Source organism: Plodia interpunctella, chromosome 16, assembly GCF_027563975.2.
Source record: "Plodia interpunctella isolate USDA-ARS_2022_Savannah chromosome 16, ilPloInte3.2, whole genome shotgun sequence".
Classification (NCBI taxonomy): Eukaryota; Metazoa; Arthropoda; class Insecta; order Lepidoptera; family Pyralidae; genus Plodia; species Plodia interpunctella.
The window spans coordinates 2753071-2769384 of NC_071309.1; the positions used below are offsets into that span (position 1 = coordinate 2753071).

Sequence of the window (16314 nt, forward strand, 5' to 3'; positions counted from 1 at the left end):
TATGTTTGTTGCTTGTAACTCGATAACTTTCGAACCGTTGGTCTGATTTTAATGAAATTTAAAAGGTAAGTAGGATCTGTCGATAGAATTTTTAATTTCGTGGGGCAACTAAATCCGTTAATTCGTTTTTATAATATTCACAATTTTGTAAAAACTCATCACCAATTTATTGTGTTCGTGAGGTGTTCGTGGCGAACAACTAGTTATATAAAATAATAAATACATATAACATTTTATCAAAATCGATCAAGCAATTTCAGATGAGTATGGCAACTAACACGGTGACACGAAATTTTTATATTGAAAGATTTATGGAACGATGAGTTCGAAAACATGACGCCTTTCGACACGGTTTCGTCCATTAATAAAAATAATTGAAATGTCAATGTCTAACAATGGTCTAAGAAATAAAAAAAATTAAATGTCATTTTTGACATTTAATTCAGTTGTCAAATTAAACTTCCATTCCGGTTCTCAATCTCAGTTGGTTGTCAATGGTGTTAGATCGTGGGAGGATGTTTCATAAAATTTTAAGGGCTACATAATATTCCGTAATTAATTTTGTCTTGTACTTTGAGCGCACCTGATTTATTTGAATTATATACCGTACAGATAATTAAAAATATCGAACACAAAAAGTAAACGGTACTATCAGAGCCATTATGATATTTTAAAGCAACATTAAAACATCAGCATTTGATTTCTTGTCATAATGGCTCGTTTCCTATCAAAGGATAAATTGGAAGGTTTCGAGAAATACAAGGTGAGAATGTATTAGTTGCAATCAAATATGATTAACAATTAGCTTACAATGGTTATAGTTTTAATATATAAAATTGTCAAAGATTGATACGTAATGTGTTTACTGTAAACAAGACTTGTTTTTTTCAATATTTATTTCATTGTTTTATTGTATCCTGTTTCAGTACAATTCTATTGATACGTGCATTCTCAGCAATTATGTTATGCATCCATTCTGGAATTGGTGTGTTCAGGTATGTAGACTGGAATATCATTGCTTGCTATATTATTTTACCTATACCTAGTTATATAAATAGTAGCCCGCCACAGCTTCGCGCGGGTAATAATACCTATAAATATGTCGTAGAAATTATTTAAAATTTATATTATGTAAATATTTTGCTTAAAAGACTAGAGTACTTACATGGTCAGAGATGATCAAACTGAAAACACTAAGTTTATCACTATGTTGGTATTGATATTGTAACATTCCACAGATAAATGTTTTGATTTTTATATGAGAATAGTTTTTGAGTACAATATTACAGAAATTTGAATATCTAAAAGTTTACCATACCTTTACCTGTGGAATGTCACATTTGTTAGTACAATATGCATATTTTAGTTAAACATGCATTTTTAAATAGAGCTAAAACTAATATAGAGTAATGATTGCAGTTTTGCCCGGTGTGGGTGGCACCAAACCTATTAACTTTCACTGGCTTCCTACTGACGGTCCTAAACTTCCTTCTATTTTCCTATTACGACTTTGGATTCTACGCACTCACACAAGAGAACAAAGATGGAAACTCCATCCCGTGGTGGGTATGGGCTCTCTCCGCAGTTAACCTGTTTGTGGCATACACCCTTGGTAAGCATGTTTTAATTATAATACTGTCAGTTACAAGAGTAGCCATCTTTCCTAGCAATGCATGTACAATAAATTATACTGCAATCAGTAATTAGTGTTACTAACTTTTTAATTAAATTCTTGTATTGAATGAATTTTATATTGAAACAAATATGTCTTACATATATAACCCACTGACTACAGTAAATTATTATCATGCCTTATAAATTCAACTAAACTCCTTGAATTTTTATAGTTAGGAAGTACATAGGCTACCTACTACCTTCATCTTAGAAAAAAGTAATTTAATTTATTTTATTGACACGGGCAAAATCACTGGAAAAAGTAAAACTGAAACTAAACAGATAATGGTTAACCACTATGGTAGTATAGGTAACATTTTTTAAAATCTCAATGTGAATATTCTCTCCATTCCAACTTGACATGTGCATAATAACAACCGAGACTCAACTAATGAAGGTCGCATTAGATTGTCTTCATTATCCAATTATGACAGGTTTTGATCCATAAGGTAAATAGGTAAATATAAAAAGCATACAAGTGACATGTGGTTCCCCACTTAAGTATACTATAGTCTTGGTAGCTAATAGGTAACAATACCATTTTCAAGAAGGGTTGATATCAGGCAGGCGGGCAGAAGTAAAATCGCGATTGAATCTTTTAAAAATGTATTAGTCTTATTTTTACACATACAGTACGTGGAATAGCTAATTATTCTACCATTTTACTTGAAAATTAAAAACGAAATTTTTTTTATGTTAATAAATTCTTATCGCATGAGAGTAAAGAACACATTAGTTTTTTTTAGTATTCGTACTATGACGTGACATATACAAATAGATATATTAATTGAGCATAATAGTGTCATGATTAATAAATCATTGACTCGTATGATTCCTTCGAGTTTTGATATTATATTGTTAGTGCCCTTTCTTATCTAATGTTAAAGACTGTGTAGATAATGTTGTACAGACCAATATGCATTTCGACATTTTGTTCCAATTCCGGATGTTAATGATTTCTTCAATTCTTTGTGAATGTAAATTTCACAGTAAATAGTCAGTTATTTAGAACTTATATGTGTGGGAAATTCGGGATAAAAACTACCCTATGTTATATTCTACCCGTGTAACAAATTTCATAACAATCCGTCCAGTAGATTTCGCGTGAATGAGTAACAAACATACACATACATACATCCTCACAAACTTTCGCATTTATATTATTAGGATTTATTTATTATTAACAGTAATAGTAGATTAATATGTATATTATACACATTCGGCACTATATTATTATAAGTTCAATGTCACCGTGTCGTGTCGATGTTTTGTCTATTCATTGCTTAGAGATTTATATAAAATTACAAATACGTAGTAAAGACATTATAGTAATGTTTTATGTACTTAATTAACGGCCCGTCCCGGTTTCGCTCGAGTAAAAACATAATAAAATTTACATCTAAACATTCCTCAGGAATCACACACACACATGCGGATAATTAATGATTAATGCAGCAGTTTTTGAATTTATCGCGAAAAGACAGACTGAAAGATGTGGCAAAGGACTTTTATAATATACGTAATAAGGATAGTGAAGGATGTTACAAGATTTCACAGGCAACTATTTCACCCTAGTAGGGTTAGAATTTGCAAATTCCTTATTTTTAACTCTTCATAATCAATCTAGTTTCTTCATCCGCGGTGTCGTTTGCAGTGGACATCTGTCAACAACGACGATATAAAATTTATATGCCTGTGTCGATGCCTACTTCTTATATTTCATGTAAATTTGCGTGTACATGTTGATTATTTATTACCTACATTGTGTTATTACCAGCATGTAAATGTTCGTTATTACAAACGATGCGGGATAAGTCGAGCTTGTACCTAATGATCAATGCACTGCACACGTGTGTCATTATCATTATGACCTTTATAAACACACATCTCCTAGGTAAGCCTACTTTTTCATCTTCAATTTGCACGGTAGTCGGCATCTCTAGTCATTAGCCCTAGACGACATCGAGCTAGCATTTCTTGGGTTTGCCCCCTCTGCCAGGGCCGGGCGGGAGCGGCATAGCCAGACATTTGTTCCCCGCGTAATTTGCCGGTCTACGCAAGACGTGGCCGTACCAACGCAGGCGACACTCCTGGAGTTTGTCAAAACTGTGCGACTAGAATTAATGTTGTGGTGTGTATGGCAGATGGTATCGACGGCAAGCAAGCTCGGCGGACGGGCACGAGCGGGCCGCTCGGCGAACTGTTCGACCACGGCCTGGACTCGTACTCCGCCGTGCTCATACCCACGTGCTTGTACAGCATCTTTGGAAGGTAATCCACTTTCAAATACATATGTTACGGCTGCGGAGGTGGTGTACCTAGTGGTTAAAACGCCCGCATGTGGATTGAAAGGTACCAGGTTCGAATCCTACTCGTGCCACATGAGTTTGTATACCTACCAATCTGACTCGTGTATTGTTTTCATCGATCACCACCTTCCGGTGAACTGGTTGATTATTTACTTGTGTGTGAACCGGAGATGGCAAACCACTCCATTTAACAGTGCCAAGAGAGTTGTTGTATGTGTTTCACTCCACGTAATGACCACGACCCTCAGACATAAGGAAATATGACTATTGAAGAGGTTACGGCTTAACACCAAATTGCGGCTACACTAAGTTTAGCCGTAACACATACATACAATATTACGTCTTTATTTGACGACCTCCGTGGCGTAGTGGTCACCACGCGCCCGGTATCTGGAGGTCCGGGGTTCGATTCTCAGCACGGGGAAATATTTAGACCTGTGATCACAAATATTTCTCTGCTGCTCTGATTGTGTTGTGCCCGTTTCTGTGTTTGTGTCCGTCGGACCAGCGATACGAGCTTAGTGTAAGCAAAGCACTAATATGGGCCGTTGAGTGTTGTCCATTTATTATTATTTATCTCTTACGGGGTAGACGGAGCCAATATTTGCGAAACTCGAAAGGCCCAGGCTTATTAAATTAAGATTTAACAATGACAGGTAGTAAAATCAAATTAAAAATCTGACATCAGCCTACCTATTTTAGACTTGAAGACCTTGAATTGTTACGTTAAGACAAAATTATGTCCCCGGATTTTTTTCCCAGCGCTATAATGTATATTTGATACATTTTATCTCCGAATTTAACACGTTTTCACTGAACACGCGATAAACTACATTCACGTGGGTGAAACGACCTATGATGTATAAAGGGTTATTGCCAGGATTAAATCACACGAAACTTGGATAGAGTGAAATAGAAATCACATAAATTTAACGAACAACTTATTAACCTAAGAATCCATAAGAAAAAGACAATAAGAATCAATGACAGTTCTTTCTTTTTCTTTTAAAATAGTACAGAAGTTAGCGGCCAGTATTTATTAATTACTTTTTTATACATATGACGTAGAGGTACAATGTATTTTATTGTCTGTTATTAGTTAGGAGGAAGAACTTCACTTTAAACCTATTAAAATAATTTTACAAATCATTACTTTTTTTATCTAGAGTAGCAACTGTCTAGGTTGATACGAGTAGGTAGGTCAATTATGACCGTACGTGGTCAAAAATCACTACGTAGTATAAAACAAAATAGCTTCCCGCTGTTTTTGATGCGTTTTTTTTTATTAGATATTGTGGTTCCTGAGAAAGGTTTCGGTGTATAATTTATTATGTTTTACCCGAGCGAAGCACGGAGGGGCCGCTAGTATAATATAAACGATGAAACGAGAATATAAATAGATCGTTATAACCTTAATTTATATCATGTATAGACGTGGGCATCATTGCATTGTACCATGAAGGATGCTAAGCATTTAGTTCCGCTATCATACTCGTTTGAACGCGGGTCGGGTCACTGTACGAGTGAAAAGGACGGTGTACGGGTCGCAAACTCTATGATAACTACTCTAAAATATCACTACCGGCCTGGCCCAGCTGTAGAACGCCACGATCAGTATTTTTAGTGCAGCAAGTAGTGTTGCCGAACTATCAATAGTTTTGCCCACAATCGATAGTTAAAGGCCATACTATCGATAGCCCATATAGTATCGAACCGTGATGATCATTAATCTATCGGTTATCGATAGTATTGATATCATATATAATATTTCAGAGCAATACTATAGATACTATCGATAGTATCGAAAGTCTTCTCGTCATTACAGTTCGATACTATCGATAACAATAGATACTAAATTACTTTTCCTCAAACTATCGGTAGTCAATCGAAACGCAATCGATAGTTGATTATCGAGCGGCAACACTAGCAGCAATTAAGATGTATATGTCATCACTAAACTCCGTTTTTTTACAAGTCTTATTATAAGTAAACAATCTTACCGGGTCTTTGTGATTTTACAGCAATACTAGCTGCGCCCCGGGGCTTCGCTCCCGTGGGAATTTTGAGATAAAAATTTTACTATGTGTTATTCCAGGTTATATTCTACCCGTGTACCAAATTTCATAACAATCGGTCCAGTAGATTTTGCATGAAAGAGTAACAAACATACATACACACATCCTCATAAACTTTCGCATTTATAATATTAATAGGATGTGTATCGTGGTTAATAAATGATTTAATTATTGTTGGGATTGGTAAGAAAGAACGGTATAAGTATAGGTTATGCCCCGGGCTTAACTAATAACATTATTCACAGGGATGAGTTGAATCCACTGCGGTTCTTCTTCGTGATATGGAACATTTTCATCAACTTCTACCTGACGCACTGGGAGAAGTACAACACGGGGGTGATGTTCCTTCCCTGGGGTTACGACTTCACCATGCTCGTGAGTGGAAAACAACCTACAGCAATCTCTTCTCGTACCAGTGGCCGTGCTCGTGGGGAAATATTGCTCCGTCGTGCTCCGTTTGCGTCGACGCAACGCGTTTCTACTATTCGTACATCCCTGTTGTTTTACATTGACGTGTGTATAGTACGTCGAATATCCAAATAATGTATACGTTCCTCTGCATTGACGACGGATGTTATGCTGGAGTGGAAGAGGAAAAGAAAAAGTAGAAACTGGAAAGCTAACTGGAAGATACGCTAACGAATTTAGTTTTTTGACTGTAGTACGACGTTGTTTTTTTTTTTTTGCTATTTACATCTCGTCCAGTCCAGTCGATTCGACGTGAGACGCAGCTTCTCAATATCGAAAGCAACCAATCACAGTGCGCCATTGTGACTCAACGACAAGCACGCTCTGCCCTCTGAACCAGATTCCGGCAGGTTTCAAAATAAGTTATTTTTTTCTTCTATTTCAAAAAATGCAATTATTTCCGACCAGGGTTCATGCTTCCTCCTGCTGGTGACGTCGGTGACGGGCCCGCGCGCCTGGCACGTGTCCCTCCCCGGCGGCCTCACCCCCGGCATCGTCTTCGAATTCGTGCTTTACTTCTCAGCGATGCTCACCAGCCAGACTGTTATCATCTGGAACATCTACAAGTGAGATAGCCTTATGTTTTATGTTTTAAGGTCGTATTTTCGTATGCAGCTGTGAACGTGTTTAAAATTAGTTTTGAATGACATATGGACTTACTCGTAATTTAATAGTCTGTCTTTAAATCTTAGTGTAAGTTTCGATAATACAGTATCACGTCTTTATAAATTACGAGATGGGCAGAGCCAATATGAAATTAAAATTTAATAATGAAAGGCACCTAGCCCATCTTCTATATAAAAATGTCCAATTTAACGCGAGTGGAGAAACGGCTGGCAACTTCTGTGTTTCATTAACTTTCAGATCACGCAAGCCATATTTCTTTCGATATTGAGAAACTGCGTTAAAAAAATTGATAATATACTTTAAAAAAATAATTTTCTTGAAAATTAAAGTTTTCAACATATTTTTATAATTTTTCATTAGAATAAAATACATATAAATTAATATCCCAGGTCGTACCGCGACCGCACGGGCAAAATGCGTTCGTTCAGCGAAGCCCTGCGGCCGCTGGTACCGGTCGCTGCATTCTTCGCGCTCAGCTCCGCCTGGGCTCTGTACTCGCCGTCGGACATCGTGACGCGATGCCCGAGACTCTTCTACGTGCTCACTGGGACTATCTTCTCCAATATTAATGTGAGTCGCTTCTTTATTAATTTAAAATTTATTTATCACTAGCGGCCCGTCCTGACTTTGCTCGGGTAAGCCGTAATAAATTATACGCCAAAACCGCCTAATCGATTTGCACTATCCATTTAAAAAGACGCATCAAAACCAATGTGTATTTTTAAAGATCTAAGGATGCTTAGACACGTAAACACACGTTTCTTTGTTTTATACTATGTATTGAAGATACATAGGATGCATTCTCTACCTAGTTCAAGAAACCTATCTTCTTATAATAGTAGTACCTACCTATCTAGTTTAGGAAAAACTGAAAGATAAATTAATTACAGCAATAGATGTAGATAAATAATATTATATTTTTATCTTCCCTCTATCCTGAGCCGACCGGGGTTCGAACCTGGGACCTCCAGTCCAGTAAAGCAGTGACGAAATTGATAAAAATGTTGCGGAGGCGCTAGCGTGCGGAATTCTTTTATAGTCGTATTCCTCATGACTGAGGGTCGTGGTCATTACATGGAATGAAACACACGTAACAACTTTCTTGGCATTATTAATGGAGTGGTTTGCCATTGCCTTCTCCATTTCACACACAAGTTAATATAATCAACAAGTGTGCAGGTTTCCTCACGATGTTTTTCCTTCACCGGAAGCAAGTGGTGGTCGATGAAAACTACTATACATGAGTCAGATTGGTATACAAACTCATGTGGCACGAGTAGGATTCGAACCTGGGACCTTTCGATCCGCAGGCGGGCGTCTTAACCATTACACCACCACCGCTTCGTGCGGAATTACTCCCTATTAATTGATCGAATAATTCGACCACAGTGTCGTCTGATCGTCTCCCAAATGAGTGACACACGCTGCGAAGCTTGGAACCCCTTACTGATGCCATACTCGCTTGCGTTGCTGACCGTACTGTTCTTACAACCGCCTCCCATCGCCGAGCTGTCGCTGCTGACCGTACTGTGCGTTTCCAGTTCCGCGCAACACATCTACTACGGAACCAGTGTGGTGAGTGAACATACACTAAATATATTAAGAGTGTACCGAGCGCACACTAGCGCCACCATTTTCATCAATTTCTTTAAACAGAGGCAAATTTTAAAAATTGGGCTCGAACTTATTATTCTTCCCTGCAATAAAAAGTATTGTAGTTTTATATCAATTCTTTACTTTTGTTTTGCACAAATACCTACTTTTTGCTTTTTTTCTTGATAGCGTGTATTAATGTTCAACTCATTTGTAAACACATACCGTTTCTATTTGTGAGGACCTATAATTGGCTTCAGTGTAACTATTCTTATTATTGGTCTTCCTAAGATAATAAAATAAATAAAATAAAATATTGGACACAGTTGCCACAATCCACTAAACGGAAAACGGTGGCCACTAAAGTCAGTTTAGTAAATTGTGACTACATATTGTACAATGTAAAACTACTTATATTACTTTTTAATTAAGTCCTTTATATAGAATAATTTGACCAGGCTAGACTTTTAAAATTTGCTTTTATTTAAAAGAAATTGATAAAAATAGATGGTGGCGCTCGGTACACATTCCCTTAATGCATTGTTGATATTCATTTTAACGCGAACAGTGATACATTAGATAAACAATTGTTTGAACGGCGCATTTGCACCGGTTCGTAAGATGTTAAGGGCCACCTGTTTGGCAATTGTGCTTAAGCTTTCCAGCGATTCTGCCATGATTTATAGAAGATCAATTAGAAAAGCAATTTTCATCAAGACTATTTGCCGAAAAAAAATTTTTTGTACAAAATGATGGACGTCCGTGCCCAGTTGTCGAAATTAAAAACTATTTATAAAGTTAGTTTAGAAAAAAAATAAGCTTAGTAGAATCTGCCCGAGACTACATACCAGGAACCGCCACTGGTGCAAAAGACATAAAATATCGTGTTTGATCAATTAAATCTTATTTTTTACCCAGTACTAGCCTATTCTAGACGCTCACAACGTCTATCGGCAATATCTGGAATAACAGATTGGCCACGTTGTTGTTGTCGGCGACTGTAGCGCCGCGTCTGCGAAACTCTATCTATAAAATATAATAATAACATCATACCGTTTTTAATTCCAGGTGCGAGAAATGTGTGAACACTTCAATATTAATTGCTTCCATATAAAACCAAATATAAAGTAGATTTTATCTTAATTGTATAAATGCGAAAGTAGGTTTATTTGTTTATTATTACTTGATCTACTCAACGAAAATTTTGCATGCATGTAATTTGAAATATGAAGGACATAAAGTACCTTTCGTCCTCCAAAAATAACCGTTCCTGTTGAAATATTACGCGTAAATAAGCCGCGGGCAACAGCTAGTATTTTTTAGGGACCGGACCGCTATCCCTTTCACGGGTTTTGAAGGGGTTTTTGGAATGGGTTTGCTTTCGAAAGCCGTTCGGTGCTGTAACCCGTTCAAATCCATTGAACAGGTTATACAAGAATATGGGAAAGCTTTTCAAAGGATTAAGCAAACAAACGGCTTGTCCGGTCCCTGGTATTTATATAATTTAATATGCGGTTCGTGTTAATTGTATGTTTGTATAAATATTGCAATGTAGCTAGTCATAAGAGGCGTTTGGAACGTCGCTCACATATATAACTTTTCATTTGCTGCTAACTATTTGAATTATTTTATTGTAATAATATGTGGCCGTCCAAATCAAAAGGGACCTTATGGCGCCCGGCACTTACGCCATTATTGCCGTTGTTTTGTATTCGAACAACGACAATAAAGTCCAGTGCCAGCCGCCATAAGGTCCCTTTTGATTTGGACGGCCACATATACTAATTTATAGTAGAAGTGGTACAGTAAAGGGCAGATAAAGCTGATCTCTGTGGTAGTGAGTTACTTTGGTGCTGGGTCAGGTTTATCAGCCCCCGGTGTACATTATATACTTACCAAAAAGAAACGAATTAGTTAACATTTTATTATTTTTTAAGTTCAGAACTCCTCATAGAATAAACTGGAGTTTTCTCACAGGCGATGGGCTAGCAACCTAACACTATTTCAGAATTTCAACTCCTCGAATAAGGCTCCTGTATGGGTAAGTACAGGTAAATGTTGCCTTTGAGTTACACAACTCTTACCTTACAGAAATATATACAATATATTTGATTTGCTGTTAATAAAAAAATACATATATATATAATATTAATCTCAGAAACTCGGACCTCGATTATGTTACAAGCATTTGTTTTCGCAATTTGTTTCTGTAAGGTTGTCAAAATAAAGTTTTAAAATAAACTTAAAATTGCTCTTCAAAATTTTGCATTGGTATGAAGTTAATTTTATTAGAGAAAGATTTATGATATTTTTTTATGTGCATGTTGTGTTCACATCAAGAAGACTTGTCACTTTTTTATGTTTATTTTAAGCTAACTTCTTAAAAATCTTATGCTTGTACTGTGTCAGTCTTGTGAATAGAAAAAATAAAAAGTCAAACATCTACTTGATGAATCTTGAAGTTTTTTAAAAATATTCGTAAAAAGAACGTCTTTTGTGACTATTTCTGGATTTTATATTTGAGGAATATGAGGCGGGAATATTGTGAAAGGCTGAGAAACTACTACTAGGTGATCGGTTTTGTGTTATAAAGTTGTAGGTATGAGGATTTGTTATTTACTTTGTACTTAGTACTGCCTCACTATCAATTTCGGAGTATAACTACTAAACATATCATAGCAATAGCTTGGTGATGGAACGAAGGACCATTCGCCTACTAGATATCTTGTATAATGTGGGAATATTAGGTTTACGTTTGTGTGAATGAGTAATAATTATGCAGTCTTCCTCATAAAAAATTGCCACTTGACAGCTACCTCTATGTATTAAAATCTCACATCCAATAAAAAAGATTTAACACGCCGTTTGAAATTCTTGTCAAAGAAGGTACATATATACAGTAAAAAAAATATGTTTGTACGTTAACTCAATTGCACAAAAGTAAGTCTGAATTAACATATTATGAACTGTTCTTAGTAGATATTTTATTTTTCGTACAATTCTATTATAAGAATAAGTCCAGTGTATTATTATCGCTGGACTCTTGTAAGGCAGATTATGCCATAGATCTATTTCTAAGCAAATACATTTAGTAGGCAAACCAACTGAGTTTTTGCCCGCGAGGTTACAGTCGTGGGTGCCCGCTGACCTCTCGGCTCGTGTAGGGTCGGACGCAAAATGTGTATTCGCAAAATGAGCACTTTCTGAAAATGGTTAACACGTTCATATTTTTCTAAGTGTTCATTTTGCGTCAATGTCGTCTGTCCCCGCACCTCTGTCAACCCACGAGCGAATACTCGATGGCTAACGCGAACGCATTCGCCGCTAGAGGATGTGTGCAAGCGCACACCACAAAATTTTGCAAAAACAAACCTTTCACGACACTAGCTCCCCTAACGGCAAATTCGCCGACGTTAGTCCCACTGCCTATAAATCGAGTGGGGAAAGTGGTACAACCTTACACCTGGACTTGGTACTGGTTATGCGCTTCCCAGATTTTTATCCTATTCGGCTTTTAGGAAATAGTATATAGATGTTTCACATTGTATAGCTAAAATTAGTGCTGTTCTATGCAGCACCCATTTAGTAAGCCTACATGGTCTGTGGCAGTACGTAGATATTAGTGTACAAAACCTCCCAAAAATCTTGCAGAGTAAACCTATCATAAATTGCGGACACGGGACTGTATATAGGAGTAACACAGATGTCATAACACTAATACTTTGTGTCTCTTCGAGAGATACATATCAATGAATGTCATTGCTTTGAAATATACCTAGAGTCAATATCTTATTTCTTTAAAACTGAAAAGATAAAAAACATTATAGTTTGTTAAAAAAATATAATTATTTGGAAAAATTATAGTTCCTCTTGTAAAAGAAAAATCTTACTTTGTCCCTCCGTTACAAAATCCAACTCACATAGTCACTTAGTTTGCCATTTCACATAGGTACAGTGGTTCAATGAACTTCGACTGATGTATTCAAAGGAATAACATTCTAGGAAGTCGGCGACGTACCTACCTACCTTGTTTTTCTACATTTGAATAGTTAAAATTAGTTATGGCTGTGTAAAAATATTAATATATTTTGAAGTACCTATATGTAATTTTTATTCTGCCTACACATTTAGACGTAATATATTATTACTTAAAATTATTCGCTATTGCTTAGTAATTTTGTACACACTTTTTTACTCTGCAAGATTTTTGTATGACTATGGTTATTCACAACTAAATGATCTGATTTACTCACTAACATTAAATGGAACGGGTATTTATCTAAGAAATTTTAATCAGTCTATTGAGTGGCAGCATATTTATCTCATTTAGGTACATGTAAAACACTGTAAAAGTACTTTTACATTTCCATAGATTGCTTACTCTTAAAGGTTAAGGATAGTCATATATTTACCTATTATTCTTATCTTTTTAAGTTATTTCCAAAGTTACTAGTGGTACCTAGTCATATTTGTTACTATTATAACATTGCCATTTTAATCGTGATATCATTATTATGAAATTTTTGTACATTATAAACAATATTTATTTTCGCCTTAAAAATCTCACATGACCAATGATGTAATTTTATGTCAATTAAGTTTATGAATTAAAAGTGTAAAATAAGATTTATTATTCCGTTACGAATACAGGGTTTTCACTTATTTTCTTTCAAACCCCGTTATTGTTGCATTTAAGTGATTTGTGCATATTCGATCGAGCAGACCTTGTACAGTCCAGAAAGTGAAGAAATAAAATGAGGTCGTTGTCTCCTTTTGGCTGGCAACACTGGGTGTTTATCAACCAATCAATCGTCAAAAATCAGTTTTCTTCACTTTCTGGACAGAGGTACTAAGTTTAGTTAAGATGATTGTATATAATATATTTGGATACTCATTCAATTTACTTTCGCTCTCTTATAGAAATGTTGAATGCTCATTTCATTATCTCTCATAAAAACAACTACGAACCAAATCTTGTAATCTGTTTAAGTGCATCATGTATTTATAGTGTTAAAGGCCACACCTAATGCACAATGAGTGCGCTTTTCTGTATGGAAATGTAACGCACGCGTCTATGCAGCCAGCCACAATTCCATACTAACATTGCGCTGTCTGCACTGGCCTTATGAGAGCACATATTATCAAACTTCTAACGATTATAGTACCATTACAATGGGGATTTTATTCAATGGAAATATTTGTATTATTTAAGTACTTGGTTTGGTTTGAATATAAAAATTAAAGATACCTACTCTTAAACTTGCTTTTTATTTGAAGAACTAATAGATAATACAAGGTTATTTGAATAAAAATCACAAATGTTATACCATTACAATTTTATCTATACACTAGATGTTGCCCGGGGCTTCGCTCCTGTGGAGATTTTGAGATAAAATATAGCCTATAGCAATCTTGGATAATGTACCTTTCTAATGGTGAAAATATTTTTGAAATCGGTACTTTCGAAGATTACCCGCCTCAAACATACAAAGTCATAAACGCTTAGCTCATTATAATAATAGTATAGATATAATAACTAAGTAGGCTATGTCTGTACATATCTATGTACAGATGTTCTTTAATATCTATTAAAGAAAAATAATTATGGTGTTTTTATGGAACTAACAGAAGTCAAAACTATTTTTAAACTACTGGACTTAAAAAATCTGGTATATGTATCACCGCGATACATTGCTTAGAATCCGAGCTATTGCAATATATTGTGTGTGGACGCACGAAATAAACGCAGGAGAAGCCGCGGGCAAAAGCTAGTATAGTAGTATTAATAAAATTGATCGCCTGGATCTTTATTCCAAGACGAATTAATAGTAGTGGCGGAAATGGAAATATAAATCAGTCTACATGCCTTCATTAATTCGAAGGCATGTAGACTGATTTATATTATTTATTGGAATAGAAAACATTTATGCAATAAATAGTTCAATTACTTCTTGAAAAATATAAAGATATTTTGTTGTGCTTTTCTGTACCACTGATTATAAAGATTTAAGTACCTAGGTTCACATTATGTTTAATGGTACTTTTTCTTTTATCCTTGCATGCGCAATGACTTGCACCAATTGAGATTTTGTTTGATTAGGACAATTATAGTGAATAAATAGATTTTTTTATAGCTTTGCAGTACTCATGACTCTCAATTTGACACACCAACATGCTGTATAGTTAAATAGATAAACACAAATATGATTGCAGACTTCTTTAATGAAGTTGAACAGAAATATAAAACACATATATTAACAATGTGAGCTTATAGTTTCATTGATTTCATCTCCCAATGATAGGAGTTTCCTCCACTGTTCTGGAGTTAAACTGATCCCTTTTTTACCAGGCAGCAATTCACCATTCTTCTCGTAAAACTCCCTGACATCTACATAAACTTTCCCTTTGAATTCTCTGACTTTGACCAATTTCTTCCCTTGTAGCACCCAGGTTGGCTCTTTATCGTCAGTTCTTGACCCCATCTTAGCTTTTTTTTCTGGGGGTGGATTTCTCTAAAATATATATAATAATGGTTATAAAATCCACATAAAAGCTAGCATGAATATTTGTAAATATAATAATCTTGCCAACATCAAAACTTTTATGGAAAATTAATACAATATAAATTTTGACAATGTTCAAACCAAGAATAGTGCTAGCGATACTGATATAATTAAGTTGAAGAGTTTAGTCTAACTCTGGAATGACATGGTACCTACTTCATTGACATTATTTTAAAAATTATATGTGTGAGTTCCCACAGTCCATTTGCAGGTAATATATTGTTACAAAAAAGCAATAGATAATACAGTCAATCAAACTTGTTTAGATTACTAGATAGTAATTTTATCACTAAACCTAAAGGTACCACAAAATATCTTACATACATCGACAGGGCCATCGTCACTATCGCTACTGGAACTCTCTTCTTTCTTCTTATGTTTTGGCATTTCGATCGCAAAACTGAGAAAATATTAAAAAAAAATATGTCGTGAAGAGAAAAATAAAGCTCTAAATGTTATTACTTAAATTAGATGCAATAGCCGGTGGCAATAGCTATAAGTATTTACCACAAATTAAACAATTAACTCACCTACTTATTCACAGTTAGTGTTAACCTAATCCTAAAATAAACGATTTCAAAACAACAGCAGTTTACAAAGTAAAAAACGACATTAGTTTCAGTAAATTTAGCCAAGTCAGCCGTTGCTTTGCTTGCCGGTAAATTTAGGTTAGGAAAAATTGACATTGACTTGACTTGAAGTTGACAAACAAACAAAGCAAAGACATTTTTTGGTTTAGTTTACCCATGGAAAGGGATCCGTGGAAATTAATAAAGAGAACTATAAACGACGATCTAGAGCATGCATTTTTCCTTATTTTGTATGACAGAAATGTTTTTATATATGTGTTTTTTGTATAAGGGAAATGAAACATATGTCTTTATATGAGATGGAGACCGGGAAGTTATATAGAAATGTTCTTTTTTTTATGTTTCTTTCGTATTTTTTTGGTATTTGCAAACAAATTAATCGAGTATGGTAGTAATCATGGAATAATTTAAACGA

General features: G+C 35.3%; 2 protein-coding genes across 2 annotated transcripts; one reads left to right on the plus strand and one right to left on the minus strand.

Moving 5' to 3' along the window:
- The first annotated feature begins 481 nt into the window (after positions 1 to 481).
- Positions 482 to 14005, plus strand: LOC128676562 (uncharacterized protein). The gene is made up of 9 exons (XM_053756733.1): positions 482 to 763; positions 927 to 995; positions 1420 to 1612; positions 3819 to 3945; positions 6304 to 6433; positions 6935 to 7092; positions 7543 to 7723; positions 8543 to 8728; positions 9815 to 14005. The coding sequence occupies exons 1-9, from the start codon at positions 713 to 715 to the stop codon at positions 9875 to 9877; spliced, it is 1158 nt and encodes a 385-aa protein (XP_053612708.1). The 5' UTR covers positions 482 to 712; the 3' UTR covers positions 9878 to 14005.
- A 945-nt stretch (positions 14006 to 14950) lies between these two features.
- Ssb-c31a (Single stranded-binding protein c31A) lies at positions 14951 to 15994 on the minus strand. The gene is made up of 3 exons (XM_053756734.1): positions 15840 to 15994; positions 15634 to 15709; positions 14951 to 15258 (listed from the first exon to the last, which is right to left on the minus strand). The coding sequence occupies exons 2-3, from the start codon at positions 15694 to 15696 to the stop codon at positions 15001 to 15003; spliced, it is 321 nt and encodes a 106-aa protein (XP_053612709.1). The 5' UTR covers positions 15697 to 15709; positions 15840 to 15994; the 3' UTR covers positions 14951 to 15000.
- Between the last annotated feature and the right edge of the window lie 320 nt (positions 15995 to 16314).

Coding starts and splice junctions, on each gene's coding strand:
- Ssb-c31a (XM_053756734.1), bottom strand. CDS start 15,696: ATGCCAAAACATAAGAAGAAAGAAGAGAGTTCCAGTAGCGATAGTGAC. Junction 15,259..15,633: donor GTGACGATGGCCCTGTCGAT/GTATGTAAGATA, acceptor TATATATTTTAG/AGAAATCCACCCCCAGAAAA.
- LOC128676562 (XM_053756733.1), top strand. CDS start 713: ATGGCTCGTTTCCTATCAAAGGATAAATTGGAAGGTTTCGAGAAATAC. Junction 996..1,419: donor TCTGGAATTGGTGTGTTCAG/GTATGTAGACTG, acceptor TAATGATTGCAG/TTTTGCCCGGTGTGGGTGGC. Junction 8,729..9,814: donor TCTACTACGGAACCAGTGTG/GTGAGTGAACAT, acceptor TTTTAATTCCAG/GTGCGAGAAATGTGTGAACA.